This window comes from Pelophylax lessonae (assembly GCF_965119305.1).
Source record: "Pelophylax lessonae genome assembly, chromosome: 5".
Taxonomy (NCBI): Eukaryota; Metazoa; Chordata; class Amphibia; order Anura; family Ranidae; genus Pelophylax; species Pelophylax lessonae.
The window spans coordinates 372,531,143-372,547,054 of NC_138772.1; the positions used below are offsets into that span (position 1 = coordinate 372,531,143).

General features: G+C 39.7%; 1 protein-coding gene across 1 annotated transcript in view; it reads left to right on the forward strand.

Moving 5' to 3' along the window:
- The window catches only part of TMX3 (thioredoxin related transmembrane protein 3), a 115,723-nt gene that overhangs the window by 40,234 nt on the left and 59,577 nt on the right, over nucleotides 1-15,912 (forward strand). Inside the window, exons 6-8 of the mRNA XM_082258600.1 lie at nucleotides 2,487-2,567; nucleotides 8,052-8,151; nucleotides 13,666-13,743. Of these exons, the coding sequence (XP_082114726.1) occupies nucleotides 2,487-2,567; nucleotides 8,052-8,151; nucleotides 13,666-13,743 (259 nt within the window). The remainder of the gene's footprint in view (nucleotides 1-2,486; nucleotides 2,568-8,051; nucleotides 8,152-13,665; nucleotides 13,744-15,912) is intronic.

Consider the following 15,912-nt stretch of genomic DNA (forward strand, 5'->3'; position numbering starts at 1 on the left):
CCCATAGGGGGACCATCTCACACCACCATCCATCTTATCCAACTCCGGGTAGTACTCATTGTTCCAGATGGGACTAAATCTAGTAAACCCCATTATCTGTTGCAACTGCCTAACCTTATTCCAAGTTTTTTGCATTATGGCATAAGTGGGGTATAGTTTGTTGGATTTGCAAAACTTAAGTCCCTCCAGAACACATGCCACATTTTTCACCCCTACTGTGTGGGTAATTTACTTTAACAGAGGGATCGGTTCCTTTTTCATCAGTGGAGGAGTGTATGGAGTGTGTGATATGCTGCATTTGGGAGGCCAGGTAATAAAGCCAGGGGTCAGGAAGAGCCAAACCTCCTGCATCTCTGAAATGGTTCCAACTTCACCCTTGGGTTTTTGGATAACCACAGGCTAAATATAAATATAGTGTTAATCAGGGCTCAAAATTTCAAGTCCTGAGCTACTAGCCAGGCCTTAAGGGTTACTCGCCACTACTTGCCCCACCTAACCCCTACCCTGCCCCGCTCCTAAATGCGCCCTAAAAAATTATTTTATAAAATTACACTGTTAAATGTTTTTGCATGACTGCAGAAGTTGCACAAATTATTATTAATAACAACAGTGTGGTTGTATGTGCCTTTTACCTGGATTTTAGGTGCACTTCTATTGAATTCTATTAAACAGTGCATTTTCTGAAGCCGCATCAAAGATGCAGCATGCAAGACTTTAAAGCGCTTTCATGAAAACGCACTTTGTAATAGAAATTCAATAGAAATGCACCTAAAATCCAGGTAAAACGCACATACAATTACACTGGCCAAACCACAGTTCACCAGTTATTAGGGATAAGAGAGTGAATAGGGGGGTCTGGGTTGTAATAATATATGTTAATGAAGAACAGAGTGAAGGGCTGTAGAGAAAGTTCTAAGGCTGTATTTTAGAACAGGACAGGGTCAGCTAAATGGCTGCTTGGAATGCTCAGAGCTGGGACCAGAGGCTGCAGGACATACAGTACAGATTTATGGAGAGGACAGCTGAAAGATAGAAGTATATGAAGGGTTAATGTGAACAGAGGAGTACAAGAATTGCTGCTGATTTACGATTGTGCAGGGAAGATAAAGACAAGCGCTAGGAGACGGACAAAGTGAAAGTAACCTGGCCAAGTAGAACAAACCAACAGGGGAGGGGAGCTTGGAAGGAGAGAAGTGATTAATGGCTGCAGGAGAGATAAGTGGCTGGAACAGAGGAGTCCAGAAATCATGCATTGTGCTGCTGCAATAACAGGAGGGAGAATGACATTCACTCCTGTCAGGCTGGTGAAGGCAGAAGCTCCCAGTGCGCCCCCCCCCCCCCTCATCACAGATATGGATACTGCCCACCCCTGCACGTCCAGACAGTGTTCTGTTTCTTCCTCTCCTTGCTCGCATTCAATCATTTTTCACTCGCAAAATGCGAGCAGGCGAGTGAAAAATTTGAGGGCTGGTGTTAATGATACAAAACATTTTTAGTGGGATAACCACCGGGGAGTTGTGGAGTATGTATAACAGTTGTAGCATGAGGATCATCTTAATAAGGTTAGTCCGACCAACCAGAGATGTTTTAAGTTTTGCCCATATTTTAACTCTATCCCTAAATTTGGAAAGCAGGGGGTCAGATTTAGGGTTATATAGTCCAAAGGTCGAGGTGTGACCTGAATACCGAGATATTTAATTTGAGAGGAAATGGGTATTTTAGCTGTAACCTGTAATGTAACCTCCAGGCCCCCATTCAGGGGCATCAGGGAGGACTTTGACCAGTTTATGTGCAAACCCGAGTACGTGCCAAACTTTACCGACATTGTTTCTTCAAGAGAGGTTGTAGTATCGCCCAACATGGTATCCTCTGCGTATAACATTATTTTTTCTCGTACCTGTCCTTATTAAAACCTGTGAATCTTCGCATTGGATCTAATGAGCGCAGCCATAGGCTCAACAGCCAGCGCAAACAAAAGTTTTGACAGGGGGCAGCCCTGTCTTGTTCCCATGTGGAGAGAGCCCACCCCTCCTTAACAGCACACTGAACACCTAGCATGTAGCACAATGGCAACAAAGATAGCCAGTGTTTCCCCTCACCAGTATTCCAATAGTACAGACAAATGTCCACTGCTCCCACTTATAACTGGCCTTTGCATAATGATGCACCATGTGGTTCCTGGAGAAGTGGAGTGAATGACACTGAGAATCAGTCACCTAACAGAGGACCTGCACTGCAACACAGAGGGGTGTCTTAAGAGAGCAGGTGAATAGTTATTGTTTTTATTATGTTCCACATTTTAAGGCTTTCTATTTCTTTTACTAGAAATAATGCAGTTTTTTTTATAATGGTATTTGGACAAGGTAGTTCTAGTCAGCATTGGTACTGACTGGTCTGTACTGGTTTGTAACTTTTTCCTTTATATTGGCACACATTTTTCTATTCCTACAAGCACTGCTTTATTTTAACATTTATTTCTCTTTAAGATTAAAAGGTGATATGGCATACAACTATAGAGGGCAGAGAACAAAGGAGGACATTGTGGAATTTGCAAACAGAGTTGCTGGGTAAGTAGGTTTTCTAAAATGGTGCATGGTAAGCAAAGCCCTTCCTCTGTATAAAATTAATTAGCAGAACTGGAGCACAAAGTGGCCTAGGCAAGAGCCTAGGGTCTAGTAGATATCAAGGAGGCATCGTTAACACTTCCCTACTCCTGCATTAAATAAGGGCAATGGCCTAGTTGGTCATAACTTTGCACGTACCTGTCACTTTAAACTGGGAAATGCACATGAAGGCAGTTGTCTAATGAGATTGGCAATGCAAGTACAGACATTGCTAATGGGGTAAACATTTTACTAATAGTCACCTCGCAGCAAAATGCCAGTTTCCTAATTATATCAAGGTAGCAAATGCTGTGAATCACCCACAGAAAATATACCCACGGAATATATATATAAATTGTACAGAGCTTATAAACCAATCTAATCTCAACCTTATTACTTCTCATATAAATTTCTTGCAAAAAATCGTCAAACTTACATCTTTGTGTTACATTCAAGTAGTGAAAGTGTGAAACATCAACACACAAATATGCGAATATAACATCAGCAATAATAAAGTCCCATGTGTATAAAAAACTTGCATGCCAGTTCAATGGACAAGTGAAGAAAACAAATACAATCCTGTGAACATTCTTCTGAGATAACACACTGTGTAGATGAACACCTTCTCCAAATATATCCCTGCCAGTCAATGCTCTCCTATATAGCTGCTCAGGTTGGTGTACATCTCTATATAATAGGAAGTCTATACAATATCAGTAGAGATAATCGAGCAGATGGCACCATACCCCTCCAAACCTAGTCACTCCCAGATCCAGTCTTTATATAATCCAGATGACTCTCCCCATTTACATAATGTCACCCTCTGCCTGATTATCTTTATTGAGCTTGTATAGACCTCCTATAATTTAGAGGTCTATACCAAGGTGAGCAGATATATAGGAGTGTACTGGCGAGCACTAATCTGTACCAGCCTTTTTTTGTATAAAATGTTGGCAAGAATCTCATGTTTCTTTTTGGGTAATAACTCTGGGTTTAAAAATCACCCTTATGTTGTTGATGGAATCTCGAAAACTAGTAGTCTCCAAGACATGGGAATGGAGTCTATACTTTTATTGTTAGTCTTTGTACAATGACACATGACATCTGCCTCCCTATTCTTTTGTTATCTTGTTCCTTGCTCCAAGAAAATACACGTTCTGTCAGCCTGTTATCGTTCACATGGGCACCAGTAATAGAAATAAGGATTTCAGCATGCTTTGAGGTCTTATATTGTAGCCTAATATACATGGACATGTTGTCCAAAAAAAGCTGTACAGTATGGTTAAGCATTCTCAAGTTAAGCTTATGTTAATACTGCAGACCTTGCCTGAAGCACATTTCAAGTTATGAATAAAACTGTTATCGTGTGATCACGACTGGATAATCCTGTTCTCACATGTTCAAACCTCTACTCCACCTGTATTCTTTATTTTGACAGCCTCATCATTAATAAAGATACATAATAATGAGCATAAGGAAATTGGGTGAGAGATGTTAAAGCTGTAGTTAATACTGCTACACGATCAGTATATATCCGCTTGAGTGGTAAAGGTTCTTAGAGTCTTGGCTTATAAATACATTTCCATACATACAGTATATTTACTGGCCTCCTCTTCCTTGTGAGAACTCTCATTGTCCTCTCATTTTAAAAAATGTAGTCAGTCTACAGGGAAAGGGTGTTTATTTTACACCCAGTGAGCATGCAATGAAAAATGAGCATACAATGAAAAATTGAATTTCAATTTGTGGAAAGACACTGGGTCTAGGAACAGGAAGAACTCTGCCTTAGCAATACTATGAAGTGTTTGAAAATAAAAGTCAAGATCAAAGAGCAGCTGCTAAATGCGCTCTGAACGCCAGTCAAAGCACCTGTCATTAAATAAAATGGTAAGCTTGCAATCCTGTTTACACCTTGCGTTTGCTTCGCTTCACTTCCAAAAATTTACCCCATGTCACTTTAATGGTGTTTCAAAACGTCTTCAAAGCCTCCATAAACATCTATGACAAAGCTCGCTTGAAGCACCTGAAGCTTTTGAGAGGCTTCTTTTAGCTTTAGCTTAGCTTTGTTTTGGAGAAATTGCAGGTATGAGATATTAACACACACACGGCATTTGCCAAGCTTCTAAAAAGCACTGCCGAAACATCACCGAAGCATTAAAAACACATCAAAAATCATGTAGGCGCTTTAATGTGTGTTGAAGTCGAAACAAGTGGCTCATTTACACTTGCTTCAAAATGTGGCATTATAAATAATTATGATTCCGCGCTACGGTTTAGACAAAATGGCTGCTGCCTGCCTCACATATCCCACAAAGTGAGATATGTAAAATGAATAAATATAGAGGGAGACGCTGCCTATTGGGTGTATGTGATCCTCAAAGAGAAAATCAAAAAAAATTCACTAAAAACCAACAACTGTGTGATATTCCACAAATCTAAATATCTCCAAACCACTGTGTCTTAGTATACATAAAAATATGGTGATATTCAAAAGTGCAAAAATGTGCAAAGATAAATGCCGATATATACTGTATTGATAGATATATATATATATATATATATATATATATATATATATATATGGACAAAAAACAATATAAATAATAATATATATATTACAAATTGGGAGGACTGAACTCCTGCAGGGGTCAGAGGCACTGCAAATAGATAACTGCACAGACTGTGCACAGTTACTGAGCGGCGGATTAGCAGAACTGGAGGTTACTACTGAGCAGAGCGGGGGATCAGCTGAGCTGTGGGTTACTACTGAGCGGAGGATTAGCAGAGCTGGGGGTTACTACTGAGGGGAGGATTAGCAGAGCTGGGGGTTACTACTGAACGGGGGATTAGCAGAGCTGGGGGTTACTACTGAGAGGGGGGATTAACAGAGCTGGGGGTTACTACTGAGCGGGGAGATCAGCAGAGCTGTGGGTTACTACTGAGTGGGAGATCAGCAGAGCTGTGGGTTACTACTGAGTGGGGAATCAGCAAAGCTGGTGGTTACTACGAAGTGGGGCATCAGCAGAGCTGTGGGTACTACTGAGCAGGGGATCTCCTGAACGAGGGTACTAATAAGCTGTGAATCTGCTGAATGAGTGTACCAATGCGCTTTGGATCTGCTGAACAGTGGTAATAATGAGCTGGGAATCTGCTGAGTGGGAATACTACTGAGCTGGGCTTCTACTTGCCCCTTTAAAATGAATAGAAAATCAACACAGGGCAAAAAGCATCACAGAAGCATCAAAAACCCATCAATAAAGCATGTTGAAGTGGTAGGAGCTTCAATGTGTGTTAAAGGCAAAGCAAGTGAGCCCTAAGCATTTTATCATTCACAACTGACGTGTCTTATACTGTTTAAAGGCCATCTCACCTGAATCTAGGTCTTCATTGTTACTAAAAGAACATGGTTACCAAGGTCCCCAATTTCTAGGTTAAAATCTGTTTTGAAATTAAAGGCACCCACCCATCTGACCTCCTATGCACTTGTTTCAATATTGGTAGTGTTATTAAACAGGGAAGCAGCTGGTAATTGGTTTTTCTCAGAAGTTAGAGAAGACCAGCCTTTTTTTAGTTTTGGTTATCTACTTTTATTGGATGTATTTAACCACTTAAGCCCCGGAAGATTTTACCCCCATTCCGACCAGGGCCTATTTTGCGATTCGGCACTGCGTGACTTTAACGGACAATTGCGCGGTCGTGCGACGCTGTACCTAAACAAATTTGACGTCCTTTTTTTCCCACAAACAGAGCTTTCTTTTGGCGGTATTTGATCACCTGTGCGATTTTTTTTTTTTTTTGATCATGCGCTATAAACAAAAACAGAGCGACAATTTTGCAAAAATAACAATATTTTTCACATTTTTTTTATATGAAATTCCCCCCCCCCCCCCAAAAATGTAAAAATCAAATTTTTTTAACATTTTCGGCCAATTTGTTTTATGCTACATATGTTTGGTAAAAAAAAATCGCAAAAACCGTATTTTGATTGGTTTGCGCAAAAGTTATCGCGTTTACTAACAAAGGGAAAGATTTTTGTTGGTTTTTTTAACACGTAATGGCGGCGATCTGCGGTTTTTTTTTTTTTTTTTTTTTTGCGGTACTGCGACATTGCGGCGGACAGATCGGACCCTTGACTGACATTTTTGACACTTTTGAGGTTACCAGTGACATTTCTACTGTAATCAGTGCTATACATATGCACTGTTACTGTAAAAATACACTGGCAGTGAAGGGGTTAACTTTTTTTGAGAGGGAGGGGTGGTGTGCGTCCCTAGGGGCGTGATTCTAACTGTGATTGGCTGTGGCTTCAGGGGTAGGAACAGTGATCAACGGTCCTACATAGTAGAACCGTATAATCACGATTCCTACCCCGGGGAGAATGACAGGCGGCTTGTTTACATCAGCCACCTGCCTTTCTCCCTCTCCACCGACGATGTCCGCCGGTCACACGCGGGGGGGGGGTCCGTGACCGCGCGGGAGCGCGCCTCCGGCGACTACGTCGCTCTGCCTGTGAGGGGCTGACTACCGCAGTAAATATACTTTGAGCAGTCGGCAAGTGGTTAAAAGATAAGTTCACCTTTCATTACATGTTACACCCATATTCAGGATGTAACATGTTATGAAAGGGCAGGTCCCCGCTTTGACAGCTAGCGGGGATCTTCTCCCCCTGGTAGCTGTCACAATAAAAACAAAAATTCCCGCCTGGCCACATCACTCATTCACAGTGAATGGAAAACTACGAAGTCCCGACAGCCTTCGTGACTGTTGGCTTGTAGTTCTCAATGAACCACCACGGCGCTTGATTCTTCCTGTCGGTATGTATCGGTTTGCTTGTACAAGGTATGAGTAAAGGCTTGTACACACTATAAGAAAATCGGGCGAACATTTTCGTCCTAAGAATTTTTGTACATTTTTCGATTGCCTGATTTTCTTATAGTGTGTACTCCACTAAAGGAGATACACGGACAGATCTGTAGGAGACCTGCATAGCATTAGCGAGCTGCTGATTGCTGGTGCAGTGCTTTACAGGCTCTTACGACGAGTACAATAAATGCACATTTTTTTTACCCTATTATTGGCAAAAGTTTAACTTATCCTTTAAATCTTCCAGTTATGTCTAATCCCTGATGAAAAGGGACCATGTAAAATGTGTTGGTCGTTACTGAATGTAACTTCCAATAAAATTAAACTTCTGGACTTGTCTCACGTTTTCCTCACTATACACCAGTCATCACGAAATATGTGCCATCCTATGGCTCTTAGTCTGCCTAAAAGGAAACCTCTTCATTCTCCAGGCCTGAACTCTTTCTAATAAAGGGAAATGGTGATGAAAGAGTCACATTTCTTAATAGCATGAGCAACCTTTGTGTCTAAAATTTTAAAATAGCTGGCTGCTTAGTTTTTAATTTTTAATATATTTTACTCTTTGGTGTTTGCTTTTTATTTCAGGCCGCTTATACGACAGCTTCCTAGCCAGCAGATGTTCGATCATGTGCAGAAGCGTCACCGCGTACTGTTTGTATATGTTGGTGTTGAATCTACTCTAAAGGTGAAAAGATTAAACTTCTTAGTTTTATAAATTTTACAAAATGTTATTGTATGGGACTCTACCTTTGAAGAAATGCATAATTTAAAATGAGTTTGCTATGAATTTTAAGTGGCTAACTATTTAGTAACTATGTAACTAGACGTTCTACATAATAACTTTATTGAGAAAGGATAGTTGTGTTTTTTTTATTTTTTTTTTGTTTATTTTTCTACATTCGCATTGTCTATGTGCTTTTACCCATAAGTAGGTGTAGCTAGACCTCCCAAATACCAGACAAAACATAAACCGTGAAATCATGCTAAGACTACAAAGCTGCTGGCACAACCAAAGATATAAATGGTGAAAAGCATGAAAATCCTCAAACAGTGTCACGCTATAAATAAATAGTGAGCAATAAATAATCCTATTTTTTTTTTTTTTAAATCAAAAAAGGTTGTGCCAATGGGCAATATACATAAACCGTGAAATCATGCTAAGACTACAAAGCTGCTGGCACAACCAAAGATATAAATGGTGAAAAGTATCAAAATCCTCAAACAGTGCCGAGCTACAAGTAAATAGTGAACAATAAATAATCTTATTTTTTTTTTTTTTTAATTTAAATCAAAAAAGGTTTATTGTGCCAATGGGCAATATACATAAAGTACAGTAAGTCATACAGGAAAAACAACCATATGGCCTGGATTTCAATAATACAAAATAAACCAGCGAGAAAAGAGTTGCATGTAACGAGTACAGAGGCACATTGGTACACGGAAAGGGAAAAACCCAAAGTTTGAAATAGAAAAACTGAACCAAAAAAAAATGCTTTCCTCCATCCGGAGGTCTATACCATCAGCTAATGGCCTGCCAAATAGATGTGAACTTTCGAATGGAATTTCTATGTTGGTATGTCAATCGTTCTCGAATTAGTACGCGGTTGACCTGTTTACCATTCAGAATATGAGAGGACAACCAGAATTGAGCTATCGGTTTCCTTGCGAAATACAGAAGCCTAAATACAGAAGAGGTATAGCTATGTTACATGGGGGAACAAAAATCTCCTCATCCAGACCCCCAAATAATCATATTAAGAAAAGAAACAAAAATCCAAATGAATGTATAAAAAATACCAGTAATAAACCCAAATAGTGCAAATAACACTGGATCAAAATGAAAAGTGTCACAGTATTGATAGTAGTTAATGGTATTGACATCTTGTGCTCCACCACCAACGATGAGGTTAAATCCCATGTCAAGCGGACCGAATGTCGGATGACATTAGCCGGTTCAATAGAAATCAGCCTACATTTGGCCTGTGTGTACGACATCCGCTCCGACAGAAGTTGGCCGAACTTCTGTCAAGGGTCATGATCGAAAAAAGGTCTGTCGCTGGGTTAAACAAAAAAAAAAAAAAAAACTAGTAGTGTGTCCGAGGCTTACCAGAGCAAATTTGACTCATAATAAAAAAAAGAGTCAAATGCATGGAGTATGTAACGCTGGTCTCCTACTCAGGATATGGAATGCTCAACTGGATCCCGCTGCAGCCTCGTGTGTGAGACATCCACACAATGGAGTCATGTGGAAGAAAAAGGCCAGAAAAGCCACATAGTGTAAAACCATATTATAATATATATTATATATTTTTGTGATTACTCACAAAGGATAAAATGTAAGCGTGCTTATCAGTGAAAAGCCCTGGTTCCAGGAATGGGGTAACCACTTCCTTATAGTGAAGAGCGTGGTGACGTCACAAGCAATGACTCCCTGTGTCGATACCCATAACATTCATTTTTGATCCAGTCTTATTTGCACTATTTGAGACTATTTCTGTATTAATACATTCATTTGGATTTTTCTTATTTTATTCATATGATTATTTATTTTCACTATTTACTTGTATATTTGGAGCATGGCACTGTTTGAGGATTTTGTTGCTTTTCAAATACCAGAAAACTCACAGTAGTTTTCAGTGGGATCTTTATATGTTTGAACAACGTCTTTAAAGACGAGCTCCAGTCTGGGCAAAAAAAGTCAGCAGCTACAAATACTGTAGGAGGGGCTGAACAGCTTCTTAGATCGATGCGGCAAACTTCCCTGGAAAAGGGAGTGGGTACCTGTCCAAATCGGGCACCTGCCCCCCCCCCCCCCACCCCTCAAAAGTTCCAAATGTGTCAGTGGAGGGTGCAAACAAGCACAGCTTCCCCTCTAGGGTGGAGCTCCGCTTTAAGAGCATTTAAGTCCTTGGTGGAAATTTAGATTACAACCCTGGATTGCAAAAAGGCAGTAGTATATGGGGTGCAGGTGTTTGGTATTAGACTCCCTTCTAATCACAGAACCCATAATGACAAGGTTTTTCCCACTGCTTTTCCAACAATCTTTGCTTAGCATAGCTTGTTCTGTACCGTGTGAATGCAATATATGCATTGTTCTATGTTAAACAAAGGTTACTATATGTGTAGAAGAAATGTTAATCCCTTTTTGTAGCTTCCCTTGAGGTCAAGCCCAGGAAATCAATATACTGTACATACCTAGTGAAATACTCACTACATATTTTTAGATGTATTTATCAGTTATTCCTTATTCATCAAAACCCAGGTAATACCACTACACCCAGGAATCATAACCCTTCTTTTGAAAATGCCAGTGCCAAATGATGGGTTTTCATGATTCTCTAGTGTAGTGCCGCACAAGTAGTTGTTAAAAAAAAAAAAAAAAAAATCGCAATCTCGATTCATCCCCCCCTCATGGTCTTCATTTCCACGACTCAGTGCAGAGCCGTTCTCTATTCACAGCTGACAGCCGTGAAAGAAAAAAAAAAACAGACGGCAAAGTTTATCACGGCATTGCTAAGTGCTGAGAGGTAAGGAGAAACATTGTATCATTTTGTTCTTTTAGATCAAAGGGATAAACTTCCGTCTGTAAATGAGGTTCGTTTAACCACTTAAAAACTAAACCTTTTTTTCTGACATTTGTTGCTTACAAGAAAAAAATCTGTAGTTTTTGCTAGAAAATTACTTAGAACCCCCAAACATTATTTATATATATATATATATATATATATATATATATATATATATATATATATATATATATATATATATATATATATAATTTTAGCAGAGACCCTAGAGAATAAAGTGGTGGTCATTACAATATTTTATGTCACACTGTATTTGCCCAGAGGTCTTTCAAACGCTATTTATTTTTGGAAAAAATGCACTTCAATGAATAAAAAAAATAATTAAACAGTAAAGTTAACCCATTTTTTTTTTTTTAATAATGTGAAAGATTATGTTACGCTGAGAATCGTAATCTTTATTTTAAGCAAACAAATTGTAATTCTCATTTTATCCAGAATCGTGCAACTCTACTCTAGTGATATAACCATGGTACTAAAAACCAAAGAAAGTAGGTTACCTTAGAAGAAACAAAAAACAAATACTGTATGCAAAATGAGGAAAGACTTGCTTTTCTTGTAACGAAACACTCATGAGATTGTATTGCAGTCTTATAAATTGAAAACGTTATGCCCATGTATAATTTTTTAATCCTCAACTTCTCCTATATAATTTCCCAGTAGTGTTTCATCTGTTTTTATTACACTGGTTTTGTTACACTCAGCAATAAGAATAACGATTGTTAGCCTATGAGAATTAAAAGCGATTTATACGTTTTTCCCTACCTTGCCTATTGTTGGTTTAAATGTTTTAGGTTATTATCCTAAATTCTTCCTAGCTGGTGCTACCATGGATTGTTACCTTATGCTAGTTTACAGTTCATATTTTCATGAACGACACAGAGCATGAGGGACGTTACCAAAAACGTTGCCATTTTTGCAGGTAACAAAACAAAATGCATTTTTTTAAATTAATTTGTCTTGAATATAGCTAGTTTTTCAATCCACTCAAATTCTTTCTCATAGTACTAAATCTAATACTATTATTTAAAGTGTTACTAAACCCACAACAGTAAAATAAAGCATGCTTGTTATACTCACTGTGGAACCTAAGAGGCTGTTTGAACCTCACCTCCTTCCACAGTCCCCAATCCATCTCCTGATACAGAGCCTTGGGGGCACTTTGCACATGCTCAGTTTGAAGTGTATTACTAGAGAGTTTTTTTTTTTTTTTTTGGGAGGGTGCATGTGATCAGCACTGGGCCAATCAGCACTGTCCAGACAGAGGGTTAGGAGACTTGCAGTCTCATAGGACAGTCAGATGAGAATGAAAACTTCTCCTACAGGCTTAAACCAGTCCTCGGCTCGACACTGATAAATCACAAGACCGCAATGTATTGCTGATGAGAAAAGGTATTTAGCAGTTTATATTTGCAAAAATAATTGCATTTCCATGTTCTTTGTACTGTGGGAGACCAGATATAGTAAATGCAAGGTCTTTGGTTAAATAACACTTTAACTAGTCTCCAACATGTTGCTGCATAAAAAACATTAACCACTTGCCAAACAGCGACGTACCCGTACTTCTGGTGTTTATACTCGGAAGATGCTTGCATCCCGGTACAGTTTTTTTAAAGCCGGCAGTTGGCTTCAGCAGCTTTATCGAGATCTCCTATTCCACCAGGAGTACCAATCAACCAGCTTGCTTATCATAGATCCCAGCAAAGACTGGATCGGCTTTGTTGGGCTCTATGGTATAGTAACTCGGAAGTGATGACGTCACATCACTTCAGGGTTACCCGAATGTAAATGGCGCCATTTTTTTTTTTCTAAGTATTTGATCTTGCTGATCTTGGTGTGATCAAATGCTGTTAAGCGCAGAGGAGAGATTTGGGGTCTTATAGAGAATAAAGAATACCTGTCACGTGCCTATTGCTGTTGCAAGGGATGTTTACAAAAAATTAAAAGTGACAGTGTAAAAATAAATAAATAACTCTACATTTTTTTTTTTTTTTTTAAAAGGGGAACACATGCATCAGTCCCACACACACGCAAACAGTGATCGTCCCACTCACACACGTAAGGTATCACAGCAAACATCAGATCGGGGGCAGTAATTCTAGCACCAGACCTCCTGTGTACATCTAAAGTGGTAACCTGTAAAACCTTTAAAGCGTTGCCTATGAATTGTAAAATGTACGTGGCTTGTCGCCGTTGCACGGGCATACACAATTTTAAAGTGTGACATGTTTGGTATTTTTTGCTCGACGTAACATCATCTTTTATATTAAAAATATTGGGTTATGTATTGGTTTTTTTTTTTTTTTTTGCATTAAAATTCAAAAATACCCAGTGGCATAGAACATTCCAAAACTCGCCAATTTATTCTTTAGGGCCTCTGCTTTTAAAAAAAACAATACGTTTGGGGGTTCGTAATTTTCTAGCAAAAAATACTGTTTGTTACATGTAAACAAAGTGCCAGAAAAGGCCTGGAGGTCAAGTGGTTAAGGCAAGCTGAAAAATTGCAAATCTGTTTAGCAGATTAAAAATTCAGATAAACGGTTGATACATTTTGGTGAATACCTAGTAATAAATATAGCTGTGCCTGCCATAAAATGTATCATTTGTTTTAACAGGAAAAATTCATTGAAGTTGCATCAGAACTTATTGTGTACACATACTTCTTTTCTGCTTCAGAAGATGTCTTGCCTGAGGTAATAATGCTGTTTTTATAATATGTTGAGAGGCATAGACCTCATGTTATGTACAACTGTTTTTCTCAGTAAATAACACCTGTATAGTGCTAACACCCATGAAAAACACCTATTTATTTTTAATTTATTACTTTTACCAACACTTTATAAAATATCTACTTGCATTGAGTATTTTTCTAGTTATGAAGTTTATAGTCAATTTTTGATGTGTAAAAAAAAAAAAAAATAATAATAATCATAATTATAATAAAAAATGAAGGTTTTATTATTGAGGTTCTCAAAGTTTCTGCATCTCTGATTTGACATCTCACAGGCCAGTACTTTCATTATCATCGTTGGTCTAGGAGTGACTGATATAGCTTCATAAAATGTAATGATGTCGCATTTCAAGCACTTCTTCATACATTGACTTACTTTCATTAGACTTTGGTCCATGTGGCCAGTATGGTCACATTTTGATTCAGCTCTCCCCACAGACAGCTCAGCTCTCCCCACAGACAGCTCAGCTCTCCCCACAGACAGCTCAGCTCTCCCCACAGACAGCTCAGCTCTCCCCACAGACAGCTCAGCTCTCCCCACAGACATCTTAGCTCTCCCCACAGACATCTCAGCTCTCCCCACAGACATCTCAGCTCTCCCCACAGACATCTCAGCTCTCCCCACAGACATCTCAGCTCTCCCCACAGACAGCTCAGCTCTCCCCACAGACAGCTCAGCTCTCCCCACAGACAGCTCAGCTCTCCCCACAGACAGCTCAGCTCTCCCCACAGACAGCTCAGCTCTCCAATAAGAATCCAATGTTGTTTTACTTGTATAATGCAATAAATGGATGTTCAGCTTTCATATCAAAGGATCCTTTCACATGGGCTTTCCACCCGGCAGACTCCATTTTGCTCTGTAGGTATCCATCCACCGATCTCCGCTGAGTAGGCGGATGACAGGTCTGTCTCCACTTACTTGGCAGAGAGAGATCTGTCAGATCCTCACTCTCCTCTATGGGAGATCGGATGAAAAAGGACCGCCTGTCTGTTTTCAACCGATCCGATCCTCCAGACGGATGGAAAATAGGGTTTCCATCTGTCTGGATTTCCCAGACAGGATTGGATCAGATAGCAGCGGGTGTCAACAGACATGTCACTGCTGACATCTGCTGCTCCATAGGGGTGCATGGAGCATCCGATCAGGTCAGCCTGAAAAACTGACAGGCGGATCGGAAAGCCCATGTGAAAGGGACCTAAGTATAAACGGACTGTGATCTTCTACACCTGTGTCCACTATGGAGGCTGGATACTAACTGAGGACCATAATAAAGAAGGAAGGGGTCTAGCTAAGGGATAAACTAACTAATGCAAACATGCAGTTATAATGGATCTGCAAATCTAAAATCATCAGAATTCACTATTAAACATAACATTACAAATAACTTGTCCTTAGACCTGGAAAATAAAACAAGAAAGGAAAATATGCAAACCTGCAATGCAAACATAGGTCTCTTTCACATGGCTGGGTAGCTGCGGCCGTCCGATTCCTGTGGCAAGATTTAATGTATTCTTGCTGCTGAAATGACCATGTCAGCCAATTTAAATGAATAAGGGGCTCTCAACGGCTGCTGCTGTTCGCATGTAGTTGCACAAAGAGTGGTCAGATGTCCGAACCTGGCTGCGTCCATGCTCGCACATCTGTCTTTAATCACTCAGTATGCAGCTACATGCGAACAGCAGTGGCTGCTGTCAGCCCGCTCTTAGGTTATATGGGCTGAGCAGCTGCTGCTGATCACATGACCCAGTCATTCCAGAAAACTGGTGGCTGCAGCTATACCCGACTGTGTGAAGGAGGCCTTATGTCTATAAAGAATGAAGATGATACTTGAAACCCCCATCTTCAAATCAGGGAGGTCGCAAAATGTCAAGCCTCATCTCACTCATAATTACATAGTAGTTGGGGTTGAATAAAGACTATAGTTCATCCAGTTCAACCTGTGTAGGTGTGTGTGGCCATAATCATCTCTCATACCCCTGAATGTTCTGATCCTTGAGATGTACGTCCAAGAGTCTTTTGAAAGTAGCCCGCAGAAACCACCTCTTGTGGTAGAGAATTCCACAATCTTGTAGCCCTAACAGTAAAGAACCCCCTGCGTTACCTGAGGTTAAAACGCTTCTCCTCTAATCG